We start from the raw sequence: 14,926 nt of genomic DNA, 5'->3' as shown, positions 1-14,926 counted from the left end.
TAACTCTGTAGTGAGACTAGGGTGAATAGCTTCAACGTAGATGACTAACTTTAGACATCTAAATTTGTATGAGTTAAAGTTTCTTAATGATTAAGTTCATCTGAGGATCTAAAAAAAAAGTCAGAATTTATGAATTCAGTGAAAGGTGTTGAGCTTGCTGCACTCACCATTCCTCTGCCTACTTTCTACTTAGATTGAACGGGTACTCTGGAGGGTTTTTTCTGGTCACGTCTTATCCTAGCTAAAATATCTGCAACATGGAAAGTACATGAGCCTGATCCGTCAAGATCTGGCCATCACTTAACAGAGATTGTACAGATCATTAAGTCTCACGTAACCTGCAAAATGGACATATATTATTTATACCCCCCAAGATAGTTGAGACAAGGTAAACAGAGGTCAAAGAAATTTCAGGTAACTGATATAGACTTTTCAAAGCATTTTCCGTATTTCATTCAAATTCTCCATACATCAATATTCCTTGAACATGCCAGGGTTTTGTTGCTTCAGCACAGGAAGTCAAAGTTCACCAATGTATGGCCAGACATCTATTAAATGAAAAATATCTTTAGGCAGGAGTGGATTTACATTGGAGAATACCTTGTCTTCAGCTTAAGACTCCCGTAAAATGTTCTTCGGTAAAACTGCGTTATTTAGTTCTTATCCTGTTTCAGGAAGGCAGTGTTAACTATCGGCTCGAAGATCCTTTGGGCTCCATCTTGTGGCTAATTCAATGACTGTTACCTCTTGAGGGAGATGCCTACCTTCAGCAACAGTCAAAAGAGCACTGCTAGTTTAAACTGCATAGTAGCACGTGACTGTTTTTATTATTTTCCCATACATAATACTATATTTTTGACATTATTTTAAGAAATACTTTTAAAAATATTTCTACTTCTTTTTTTCTGTTTGGGAACACACATTCTGTTAGGGGGCTGGGTAATACATTTTGCAGCTATAGAATTAGGTAGTCCACTTTCTTATCCTTTGAGGCATGCTAGAAAACTGCATAATGAAGGTGTGGTTCATGTTGCACCAGCGGCATTTGCAGCTGAGCAGAAATCCCACGCTGCTGTGACCATTTACTTTATGAATAAGACAACTACCTTCCAGTTTTTCTGGTCAATTCCAAAGCTAAGCAATTCTGAAATACACTACTGCCCAGTTCTTTTTCAATTTGGAAACTGATTTTTATATACATTGAAAAGGGACACTGCTGTGCCTTGGCCAGTTTATACCACACTCTGTATGCGAAGCAGCAGTTTCCAAGTGATGGATAGGGTACCATTACCAGGAGTAATTAAAAGAAATTGTCCTTTACTGAATTGGCAAAAATATGTATTCTGGAGCTGGAATGTACATGCCTTGCCCATTTTCTGCATTTGTTTGACGTTAGCTGCACTCAGACTACAGGCAGTTTTTTACACCATGATGCATTTATTGGGAAAAGGTCAAAATGTGATCCTTCATACTCTCCTGTCAATTTATTATTGATGAAACTTGTCAGATGAATGAGGTTTTGGCTTTCTAAAAACAATTAAATGAATTTAAGAGCAAACTGCCAGAATGATAATGCTGAGAATGAGAACAGGAGTCATGTTATTGACGGAGAACTAGCTTCTGCATCTCACTAGCTTACAAGTACTCATAACATTTAATTGTAGGCAGTCTATATAGGAGATGAGACTCCCAGAAGACAACTACCCTGACACTCTAGCTTGCTCTCAGAAGCAAGACGGAGCACTCTTAATCTCTCTCTCTCTCTCTCTTGTTCATTAGCTGTAGGGAGCCTGGAGAAACCAGCTTCCTGGCAACTCAGGTTCGTGGTTCACTTCAAACAATGAGGCAGTTCTTCTTACACGTACGCATGTGGATGCATAACCCACAGGGATTATGTGATGGTTAAATCCCGTTTGCATTCACTAGAATCACAGAAGTAATGAATCTTCAGGCAAGCTTTCCTGAGACTGGCCTGGAGAGAGAACTTACTGAGCTTGCTAAGGTTGCTTGCTTGACATCCCTGCCTCAGTCCATGCCCTCTTTAGTCAGAAATCAATAAGGTATGGGAGCTTTGAATTGAAACGAGAAACTCCATTTTATGCAGAACTAGGAAACCTTGAAATTGGCTTTAATCTGGCTCCATTTCACACAAAGCATTTTTGGAACTCTCTGTAATTATGAAATAGTTTTGAAATATAAAAATACTGTTTTGGTTTAAAAATATTAACATCTCTTTCCTTCAAAAAGGGCACTTAAAACTGAAAAAAAGCTGAACTGTTTTGGTGTTGCAGCTTTGTTTATTGTTTTCTGGAGGTGCCCTGAAGCTGATGGGCTTTATCTCACATCACCAATACCTGGGTCTATTGTAATTCACTTGAATCCCTGCTTGTAGTGCTTTGAATTATGAGCAGGAGTTTAAAATTTTCATGTACTGGCAGCCACATTTGCTTTTGGGGATTTTAGGAAGTGCCTTCCTCATGCAAAGGGTTGCTACCTCTTGCCCTTTAGGAACTGACAATTTTTTCCACATTTCTATGACAGCTCCTCTATCCCACACACATTAAAAGAAGGCATAACATGCTGCTGGAAGCTGAAGCTGACTATTTTCTAGGACTTCGGTCACAAAGTCTTAGAGAGCTAACCTTTCAAATAGAAATGGTTAATGCATAAATTTCATGCACAAATTGTGCCTTAAGGTTCCTGTTAGTATCATCATATTAGGAGAAATCAGCGAAATACATAAAATTTCACCATCTTAATTTTTTTCTTTTCTGCCTCTTTCAAACTCCTTCCTGTCTGATTTATGCTATGCACAGAATGTACTGTCGATCGAAAGTGTCACTCCATCTTCTTCTTTTCTCTTTTTATGATGGCTTGTCACTCTGCACTGCTCATTATTCTTGTTTTTCTAGATGAGGGGTGTGTATTTGAATAAGACAGAATAATTGGAAAAAGCTTTGTATACAGTGCGTATGTGTTGCATGATTCACATGAGAAATGATAAAGTGGTATTTGAACTGTGCATGTTACCACCACAATATATTTTGGATAATGAGCCAGTCAATTTAGAGCACTGCCTGGCTACTTCTATTATTTTTGCAGCTGGGCAAAAAATACTGTCTCCTTAAGCAAAACCAGCAAACATTGTCCCTTTTTATTGCGAGTCAGACGAATACACATGCAGCCTGGAGTAATTTTTGATAACAGAATAAGCAGAAATAAATAAAACCTGACAATTTTGGGAGTTAGCTAGCTAACATGCAATATTTTCTGTGTGGGGCCTGCAGAGACCGTGAAGCTATATGAGAAAGCTAAAGCATGGTATGTTCATTTTTGGGAAGAGGCCTTGTTAATTCTCTCCAGTTGTCCAGTTTAGTGCCTATCTACTGAAGACAGTAACATTGCTGAAACAGTTTTTCTTAGTTACTGGAAAATGTTATTGGACTAGCATGTTTTCACTACAATCACTACCTTCCTTACTGCCAATGTTGGTTATGATCTCAGAAAACCAGAGGGAGGTTTAATCCAAAAATAAATAAAATTATGATATCAGAATAATGACCAAAGATGACTTTCAGTTTGCACCTCTATGTTTCTGTGAAGTAGGTTGGTGGTAATCAGCAGGATGAGGTATACCCTGCCCTGAGCCAGGTGCTTGAAAGTATCCTACCTATACCTGTTGGCAAAATCCTTTCAACAAATTGAGAGATCAGAGGAAATTATTTTTTAGCAGAAAATATATAGAAAAGAAAATGAAATTGAAAAATTGATCCAACTTCAAAGAGTGTTCATTAAAAATGCATTTTAAGTCAGTTTTGTTGGAGAAGATTATGGTTAAGGAGGAAAAAAAATCCTACCCATGAAAAATGAACCAGGGGCAAGTGGTAAGTATTTCAAACAAATTCCCTTGATGTTCTTCTGTAAATGAATGGACCCATAACCTGTGGCAAGGCTGACAGAAGTAGCACCCGTAGCAATTACCTCCATACTTTCTTTCCATTAAGGTTGTAACAGCCCATATGATAAATTCAAGGCTGTGAATACAACAGGCATTTTGATGTCTGAAAACCAATGGCTGTAAGTGTAGCTGCCAGTTTTCTGATTCTCCCTGCTTTGGGTGCTACCTTTCATGCCTCAGTTGTTGCAAATTAATCTTTGGACAAAATATCCTGCTTGATACCTATTGAGCATGGTTGGTTTTGATAACCAAAATGAATTTTATTATTCTGTTAAACACATGAGGTGAAATTTTGGCTCCAATGGAGTGAATGGGAATTTTGCCACTGACATGAACACAGCCAAGATTTTACTCATGAGCTGTTAAAACAGTTGAGACTATAATTTTTTTTCCAGTTCAGTTAACAACTCTGTGTAGGGATAACAGAAAAAAATAATAAATTAGCAGGATTGAAAATGTCTTCATGTATAGACAGCAAAGGTTGGCTCCATTGTCCAACTGTGTGAATCACAGAATTTTCAAACCTTTTTGAAATTACGAAAGGCACTACCCCCTAAAAAAATTAACCCCCCCACCAGTAAACTTCAGAAATAAAGAGCCAATTTTTTTCTCACATACTCAATACTAAATCTCAAATAATCCTCTGAAATCTATGGAAAAGTTCTGGAAAAGTTCCCAGTATAGTGAGCAAGATACGGCTTATAAACAAAATAATCAATAATGTTGAATAGATTAAAGAAAAATATCACCTTAGTGCTAATAATTCATTATTTTTACAGTTGAAATAAAATTGTCAAATTACAAGAAAATGTTTCAACTCAGCAAATCTTATTCCAAAAGACAACACTATAAATAGATATTTAGGATCTGATAAATACAGTATATTTATATCTTTAAACATTTTAAGTAATGGTTTAGGTTCTGATTCAGGGAAAATTTTTCTACTAATCTGTTAAAATACCAAAGAGTGACTTCAGCAAAGCTTATGTTCATGCTACATACATATCTGAAAAGAGGAAATTAATGTCCCTAGGAAAGTGCCTTCCGCAAAGAACAAACAGCCATGTCAGCATGCACGGTGCACTGCAAGTTTTGTTCTCTTTGACAAATCCTAACATGGTAACAAAAGCCTTTCATTTTCTTCCCAGTCACAACGATGAAGTGTCTGATACTGGGTTGTGTTGGCCTGTGGTAAAAAGGAGCTAACAATACTGGAAATGACAACTGTGTTATCACAGTAGGAGTAGATAAAGCCGGCTGATGGTAGCACATGAGGTGGTTTATGTCATCACAATTGTATCACTGAATGAAAGAAACATTTCTCACAGTGGTCACAGCCTGAAAGACACTCCAGTCAAGCGAAAATAATTGATTTACCTTTCTTTTCCCCCTCCTTTTTCACTGGAGCTGAAATGGAAACAAAAATACTGTATTTTCACAAGCAAAGTTAGTAACGTAGTATCAGTAAAAATAATTCAAACACCTATATATAAGCCTTTTGTGTACATATCTCAAACCATACATACATTATGCAATTTAGGAATAGATTTCTTTGCCAGATGAAGAAACTGATAATCAGAAGGATAAAGTGTTTCCTCACAGAAACCCAGCTCTGCTATTGATGAGAACAAATTCCAGCTTTCTAGATTCTCACACTTAACTTCAGACACAAAGTCATCATTCCTCCCAGACAGGAGTACTGAGAGATAGAGGCACAGAGTGAATATTTCAAAATCAACAATGAAGAAGGAGGATAGATTGGAATGGGAAGGCATGAAGGGGTAAGGGGAGGCTAGAGGAAGGATGTGGTGAAGCAACATCTGCTTTAGAGAAATATGTGGGGTTTTTTGCTATTAAACTTGTAGTGGTAAACAAATGCATAAAATAAGAAGCAAAAAACCGCCTGAAGTCATGTTCAGGTTTCTAAGCCTCTGCCCCCTAACATGGGGAATTACAAGACCTGATCATGCAACAATCCCACCTCCAAATCCCACAGCATGAGTTTTGTGGAAAGGAAGATTGGACAGAGACTGGAAGGAAACTGCTGTGTATTCCCCAGTTTAAACAACCTGGAATCAGTTCCCCAGAGCAAGCTGTGCTGTGTGAATAGTATTCAAACTCTGAAGACAGAATAAAAGTCGCCCAAAAGCTCAGCCTGGGATGCCAATAAAACATGGTGTATATCTGCAATGGATGCTGTGAAAACATATCAAAATTTTATTAAAAGGACTGAGATGTCTTTTGCATATGACTGCTGCAAACCTGATGGAGCTGAGTCAAGATCATACCTAAGTCCACTTGAAATCCATGCACTACCCATTCCCCAGCCTACATTTATAGGACTGAACCTTCTAAACTGTAGTTACACGTCACTTTATTTTGAAATATGTCTGCTATAAGTGGTGGTAGTAAGCCTTTGCCTTAGGCTAGCATTTGCAGGCAAAAGAAGACGGAGGAGTTCAAATTCAGAGCTCTTACTCCCCAGAAAAGAGCAATTGGCACCAGGCTGGCAGTATGAAGGGACCTGATGCGGCACTGGAACTGGAAAGGAAACAAGCAGAAGCAGACATCTGCCCTTCCTTTGGAGAACATGCCCTGGTGCAGGACAGAAATCAAGGGTCATGAGGCCAAAGGAGGGAGCAGGCACAGTCTCAGGTGTTTGCATTTGGGTGCTGATCTCTGCCTCTTCAGTTTCTTAAAATGAAAAGTCCTTTTATTTCAAACTGTTAGTACATTTGGATAAAAAAGATCAAAACTGAAAAAGTTAAACCTGAAATTACTGAAATGCTATTGATCAATGGCCTGTGGCAAAAAAAGATTCTGATTTCTAAGATTTTCCAAGGTTTCTACCACTTACTCTCCTTTGAGAATGAAATAAATTTTTAGTATCTCGAGAATGTGCCCGGCAATGGAAAAATGATTTCATGCCTAAAATTAGCAAAAATTAGGCACAAGGTTTCCAGGATCTGGTTCTCTTTGCAATCATTTTGCTTTCATAGGTGATGTGCATATCAGATGTGAAGTGTGCTTTTCACAAATTTTCATTACATATTTTTTCTGATGGAATGTATTGTAAATACTCAATGAATCTTAAGAGACAGAAGAGCCCTCATTCTGCTGCTGTTGCCAATAGCATTGCTCTGATCAAATCCTGTTATTCAAACTTAAAATGACAAAGAATAAATGAAAGAGAGCACAAACACCATAATTTACATTTCCCTTTCAGAAGCTGAGAAATGTGTTTGTATCTGAAATGCAGCAAAAAGATGATAGATTAGCCAAGGAATTTGTTCTACAACTGATAAAAAGCCAGATTACCTGCTGAGAACAAATGTGAGTAATATATTGTAGATGGGCAGGGAAGGACATGAAATAACGTAGAATGATGAACTAGAAACTGTGATGCTCAGATATGAGAGATGCTTTTGGCTGTGTTCTTTTTTTACCTTGATTATTTAGAGAAAGAACAAATTCTTAAGCTGACTTTTTTTGGCACTGTGCTGATGAGAGGTATCTAGTTCTTGAATTAGGAAGAATTTGTGCATACAAACCTGTTCAAATAGGACTATATTAATAGCTTTAAATCACGGTGACTTTAGTTAGCCACCTGTCTTCTTTTCCTAAACCTATCCAAATACAATCATACATTTCCAGTTAATATAGATATGATATAAATTGTTTATCAAGGATACATATCCCATTTTCAGGGGTCATGAATGCAGATTGACAACAAGTCCAGAAACCTGAAGTGAGCACCATCATCTTTTGTGGTTTGGGAATGGGGGGAAAAAAAAAAAAACATTATGAACCAGACTCATGACAGACCTTGTTCAAAATTTTTTCAGTGGGGTGGGAAAATAAAGACAAATTTCCAGTGGTGAAAAGGTCGCAAATGTGTGTCAATGTAGTAAGTATTTTCATGGAGAATAAAATAAAAAAAACCATTCAGATTCAGTATGGTTTTATCATTTTTAACTTGTATCAGAAACTTGAATGTAGATCATCATCAGTCCTTTAATCCTATAGACAGTGATGGTTCTGAGGGACTATTTTTCTGAGCTATTCAGCAAACAGAAACATTTCTAAAATCTTGAAAATGTCTTGACAGCACCAAAAATCTTGAAAACACCATTTCCTACTCACCAATAGTCCATTCCATGTAGCTATATAACCCAGCAGTAGCCAGGAACAGATAATTAGTTGAATACTGTCAAAGAAGTGATTTCTTCCACAAATTCTCCTGTTATTTTCTTGTAACAAACAACTGGTTTCCATCCTGAGGCATGAAATTTAACTTCCTTTCTAAATTTACAGTAATTAATTATGAAAATTTGGGTTGTGAAAACTGCATTTCCATATAGATATCCAGTTCCTCTGTGGTGTTTTTGAAGAGCCCTTGACTTAGATTTGTGATTTTCAATCTTATCATGATCATACTCAAAAGTAATCTATCCTTTCCTGTTTCTCCTTCGATGAGACTTTTGTTGCTCTTTTCTAGCCCACTCCAGTGCCACATTATCATGCAAGAGTTTTGTACACAACACTCCAGACAAGATGCATCTTTGATTTACACAATAGCCTTAAAGCAATATATGCATTTTTCCTAATGCATATGCATATGGAAGAAAGTTCTTCACTGATTTGTCTGCAGTAATACTTAGGCCCTTTCCTGAATTTATGTAGTAAATTCAGAGATAAATTCTTCTTTAATATTTTCCCTCCAATATATATTACTTTCTATTTAGTGACACTAAACTTTCTTTGCCATCATGCTGTCCATTCATCTTGTAACTTCAGTGTGTCATAGCCCCTTCTGATCCTGAATTGTTTAACTAGTTTTATTTAATCTGAAAATTTCACTACATTGCTATTTCTATCTTTTCCTGTTAACTAAGGAATATAACATGAGTCCAGACGTGGAATCATAAACAATTACTCTGTAAACAGGCTGCAAGATGAAAATGAATCAATTGCTCTCTGCTTCCTAATCAGGTATTTATTTCCTTCAATACTGTGCCTCTTAGGCAGCAGCTATTTAGTTTCTGCAGTAATTCCTAAACTGGAACTTTCCAAAGGCCTATGTAAACCATCCCATAAAGGCTGTGCTTATTACTTTATTAAGATGTTCAAAACACTTATTACTAAGACATAATGTCCTTTTGGAGAAACCATGCAGGCTAGATCTCTGTCACATGATTTTCCAGACATTTGTTTTTGTTCTGATTATAATTATGATTCCATCAATTTTCTGAGTGATTTTTAAAACCGAGTAACCCTGGTCTAATTTAAAATACTGTATTTAACCTGACACACTTTGAGACAGACAGTAACTGTTTTGGCTGAAGTTGGTGGAAGTTTAGCTATGTTCTTATATTTATTTTAGCTATAGACATGTAAGTTATGGTAAAACAAGATCAAACGCAAGTTCATTCCCTGTGTCAGGTACTCTGAGATAACTTTTCATATGCATGCTGTTATGCTGAAGTGAAAACCACCTCATGTAGGCAGCTACAGCAGAGCAGCTGGCATTCACTAAGTTGATACTGTCCTTGCCCACCTCACCATAAATTGTCCATCTGTTCATAGCTTGAGAAGAATGCACTATTTTAAAATATTTAAAAACTGTATAAAGTGATCTGTCTCTCTCAGGTCTTCCTAACAGATATTTTATCTCTCTCTTCCAGTCTTTCTGAGCTCAGAATTTCTCTTACTGATGTCAAGAGAAATTTTAAACATGTTAAGAAACCTCAGTTAAAAAACAGTAAAGTGAGCAACGGAGAGGAGAATTTGGCCTTTGAATTGGCTGGAGCATCTATGTTTAGAATGACTTTCATTCAGTAGTAGGAAACACCTTTCCTGCCCTTTTCCTCCTCTGGTCCAGGTTTTAATGAACAGGTTTGGAGAAATAACTAACTTCTTATTCAATTATTGTCATATATTTTATTATTAATGGGTAAGGAAGATGTTGCAGTTGAACTCCCCTGCATAAACCTGACTATCCCTTTTCTCCTAATTTGTAAGACATAGCTGCCAGACCTACTATGAAAAATTTAATTCACTAGACAACCCCCCAAAAAGTTTACAGTGTTTTTTTCTTCATTACCGGCAATGCCTTAATGAGAATACACAAGCACATTGTCTAGAATGAAAGCAACACAAGTGTGCGAGTTCTGCTTCAGACTGTCAGGATTCTCACTATATGGATTATCAGGCCCCCTGTAAAGTCACTGGGTAGAGGCAGTAGGAGAGTGGTTATATTCCTGAGCAAGTCCCCTTTGACTGCGTGTGGAGTCTGGTCCAGCCCCTCATCGACAACTAAGGAACGGGAAATACTGACTACTGGCAGAAGCCTGACTTCTCTCATCCCTGTCTGAATCCTTAAAACTTGATACCTAAAATGTATGAGGATTAATTCAAACACACTCCCAAAGATAGGCACAAATCTCTGTTTGAAAATACCGCAAAAGGCCAAGGAGCAGGGCAGAGCTACGCAGGGATCTGATTTCTCTGCCACATCAGAGAGCGCAAATCTCTCTCTGCACTGGCGTTTCAGATGGAGTGCCCAAAGTACAAGAGGGACAGTTTTTCACTGGATCTGTGCAGAAAAGAGTGCAACTGGGCCATAAAATGGCAATAAACCAGAGGGAGCCTGATTCTGTGAGCTGCTGAGAAGCGCATTGTCCCAGTCAGAGAGAATCCTTGTTTCTGATCTCAAATATTATGTGAAATAATAATATTATGCAACAAGAATTTTGTTTTATTGCATAAACATGTTTAAATAAAAAGTTATAGATATGCATTCGGAGGATTTTTCAGAGTGCTATTATGGAGATCTGGGAGTCCCAGCATGTAGCAGTCCCTACCTCCAAGAATTACCTTGAGTATCAGTAGACTTACTTTCATTTACAAGCCTGTTTTGACTACTGAATGTATATTTCTACATACATATGCAGATGCTACTTATTCAGCTTGAATATTTTCCTTAAAAAAAAAAAAAAATCAAGTATCAAGCCATAAGGACAATGTTACACTTCACAGTTTGCCATAAAACATGCCCCATCTTTAATTTATATAAACTGCTTTTTGGAATTAAGATTTCATCTCTTTCCTTTTATAAAATAGTATTCATTCATATTATGTATGATATTTCTGTTCTTTTTCCTCTTATTTTCTAATGTCTATTGAAGGTTTTTTTTCAGAGAAGTGCTGACTCACAATGGGAATTTTATATCTCCCACTATGACTCAGCCTTGGTATTTATATACCTGTCATTATCTTATATCTGACTTTTAAAGCTCTCATATTTTCTTGAAGTATTTCTCATTGGCAATGTTCAGCAATGAGGTTCTGTAATGGATGGACATTTGAACAGGCTGATATTGCAATTTTTATACACCTAATATATCTACCTTACATTTAAGTTATCTATTATTCAGGATTTTCTGTTGCAATTCTATATGCAGCTTGTGTGAGTTCGACTTTCACGTTTCAAAAATGTATTTATCTTAACAAAGGGGTTACACTGTTATTACACTGTTAATGCAGTTTACACTGTATTTGACAGATCTCTGTAAAGTGGCAAGTGCTAATCAAACCACAGCTGTTTCTCAAGGCATTTGTTGGTTGACTAGTTTAAACTGAGATGTCCACTGAAGAAGCTCCCTGTGTACTCTCAGTTGGCTAAAACAAAGTACCAGTGCTCATAAAGGTGACCTCCTGTTTGCCCTTCTTCACAGGGCAACAGCCGCAAAATTTCTGGAACACTTTTCCCTACAGAGGCTTTTCTCAAACTGTCTGCCTGATCTATGCAACATGTCACTTATCATTGTTAAGAAACAGAGGTTTAGTGAAGCACAGCATCTCACATGGATGCTTAAAGCCACTTTATGCATCGGGGTTACAGTTGTCTGACAAAATGTCAATGTCTTGTCATACATATTCAGTGTCACTGAATTAGTTGTATTTGCTTTTAGAAGTGCTGCATTCGTATGAACCCCAGCAGCTAAGAAATTGCTTATGAAGATCTGTCACATGGAACAGAAAAGACAGAAACAGCTTTTAAAAACCTGCAGCCACTGAGCTGAACCGCCTTCAAAGTGAGCTTGTATGATATTTGCTGTGTCATGAACGTCGGTGACTAGAACATGATGGAATCCTATCGTAGGCACTAAGGTGGCTTCACTATACACATGTATACAACCTGAGATCTTCCCACTCAAGAAGTCTGCACTTTCCTGTTGCAGTCTTGCTCCAGGGGCCTTGAGGCATCTGCAGTCCTGCTCACACCAGCCACTTTAACAGACCTAAGATGCACAAGACTTAGAAGGCAGTTGGCCTGATCATGTGTCTGACAGCATCTAATCCAAATATTTTAAGTTCTTATGGAGCCAGTTACTGCCAAAGAGAAAGGCTGTCACTGCTGTGAGATATCAGTTGCTCTCAGTGAACTGTGCAAGGCGTCAAGTACATTCACAGGTGGCATGCAAGGTTCTGTGCTAGCCACTACGAAAAACTGAAGTGAGTAGCACTCATCTCACATGGGAAGCTGGTAAAGGCCGTGCACACTCAGCACTTTTAGCCCCCCCCGAAAGTACAGCATTGGTCATCCAAATATCTTGCTGTTACTATAAAAACCAATCAGTTCTAGTTCAGACTTCATCCAAGCCGTTGTTCTTTGACAGAACAATCACAGGTGTCTCTAATGTGACCTTGTACTGCAGTGGAGTTAAACTCTGCATACTCTGCACTAAACGTTCAGGTCTTGGTTCTTGTGTCTTGACAAGTAGGAAACTATAAAACTGTAAGATGACACAACAACACAGAAACTTTTAGATCTCTTACGGTGTTTTAATCTATAGGTTAAAAAGTTAGCCCATGTGGAAAAATTCTGTGTGATATGAAAGTTCACTGGGAACATAGCTCAACATTTCTACTGCTATAGTATAAGGAAAATCTTGCATGTGTCCTGTCAGCTACAATAGGAAGAAGACTTAATCTGATAAAAAAAAAAAGAGATAGTGAAGTTAATCATTTCAGGGTAATGAGTTTCGTTCTCAAATATACTGAGCATAAACAACTTAATGTGCAGTCAGTAGAATTCTACAATATTTAATTAAACTTGTCCTTTCTTGTAAGAACTCAGTTTTGGAACTTGAAAGGAGCTGTTATTCACCAGTTGTTCCACTGGCTGATCAAACTGAGTTAATTAAGTCCTCTCGAAATACTTAATTTTTTGCATAGTTGGGTGGGTGTTTGACACATCACTGAAGCAAATGCATTAGCAGTGCAGCTAAAAATCTCTTGCAGACATGTATTATTTCTTTATAATATTTTATCTTTTGTAATAAGTAATATTTTTCTTTTATTACCACTTAAATATATAAATCAGTCTTCAAACCGGAAATATTTATGGAGAGCTGAGGACAAAAATTAGATAAGAAACTTAATGGGAAGCTCAATAGTCAAATACTTAAGGGTCTAACCAATGTTTAACTCTTCATTAACCTACCTATGTTTCACAGATATGTTTGCAAGAAACTAGCAGGAAGCCCATAGGCCTTGCTTGCCTGAAGCTCAAAATATAAAAGCCAAGTTGTATTAAACCGATAATCAATAGACAAGAAACCCCCTGCAGTTCAGTACGACCTGCTGACTAAAGTAAATGAAAAGAAATGGTACAATAATGCATCCCTATTTTTCTAATGTCCTTGACCTCGGACTGACAATCCAGGTTCATCTACTTTGAGTACTTCAAAGAGTTTCAGACTATTTAAACCCTAGTTCCTTTTGTAACACTTAAGCCTTCACTTTGCTTCAGAATGATGCAACTGTACAAATCGTTGATTTCTACTATTCTACCACATACTACCTACATACACTATGTGAAATAGCTGCACTTAAAAACTTGCAAATGTTATTTATCATAACTTGTCAGAGAAAGTATTGCCTCATTATTTCTAGCGATCTGTCCTGGTTTCTGCTGGGATAGAGTTAATTTTCTTCCTAGTAGCTGGTATAATGGTGTGTTGTTTTGGATTTAGGATGAGAATAATGCTGATGACACACTGATGTTTTAGTTGTTGCTAAGTACTGCTTATGCTAGTCAAGGACTTTTCAGCTTCCCATGCTCTGCCAGGTGCACAAGAAGCTGGGAGGGGGCACGGCCAGGACAGCTGACCCAAACTGCCCAAAGGGCTCTTCCATACCATATGATATCATGCTCAGTATGTAAACTGGGGGGAGCTGGCCGGGGGGCAGCAATCGCTGCTCAGGGACTGGCTGGGCGTTGGTTGGTGGGTGGTGAGCAATTGCATTGTGCATCACTTGTTTTGTATATTCTTTTATCATTATTTCCTCTGCTGTCCTATTAAACTGTTGTTATCTGAACCCACGGGTTTTATTTTTTTTTCTGATTCTCTCCTCCATCCCACTGTGGCTGTGGGTGCTTAGTTGCCAACTGGGGTTAAACCACGACATGATCCTTAGGGAAAATCTAAAGATAGGAAGTAATATTATTCAATTATCTGAAGGAGTTTTCAAAACTGACTGGAAGTTTTTAAGATTGACTGCTATATTCCCATGGCTCAAATGACTGTTTTTAGTTAGCAAGTTATTACGTATTCTTATCCATATTAAATTATTTACACATTTAACCTGAGAGACTGCTTTCTAATGAGCAAGTGGTATTTAATCAATATGCAAATACTGTCAAAGTAAAACTAAGTTTTGTTTGAATTTAGTTGATATGAATAAATAAACCTGAAAGTATTTTGTTAATTATAATTACAGTTTTATCACTGCCTAAAAATGCCTAGTATTTAAGAAGTCATTTATTATAAAGTGTAATTGATCTTTATTTGATGGCTAGTGCTGGTATTTCAATGTAAGAAGACAGAGCAAAGCACAATCAGTGTGTTATAGAAGAAAAGTAAAACGCAATCTGAAATGACAAATTTGAATAGAAAGAAT

General features: G+C 37.3%; 1 protein-coding gene across 1 annotated transcript in view; it reads right to left on the bottom strand.

Moving 5' to 3' along the window:
• TRDN (triadin) overlaps window positions 1-14,926 on the bottom strand; it is a 199,601-nt gene that overhangs the window by 42,910 nt on the left and 141,765 nt on the right. The window contains exon 27 of the mRNA XM_075707713.1: window positions 5,336-5,365. Coding sequence (XP_075563828.1) covers window positions 5,336-5,365 — 30 coding nt within the window. The remainder of the gene's footprint in view (window positions 1-5,335; window positions 5,366-14,926) is intronic.

Source organism: Pelecanus crispus, chromosome 3 (assembly GCF_030463565.1).
Source record: "Pelecanus crispus isolate bPelCri1 chromosome 3, bPelCri1.pri, whole genome shotgun sequence".
NCBI lineage: Eukaryota > Metazoa > Chordata > Aves > Pelecaniformes > Pelecanidae > Pelecanus > Pelecanus crispus.
Note: the sequence above shows the minus strand (reverse complement) of the source record. Positions and strands in the feature narration are given on the sequence as shown.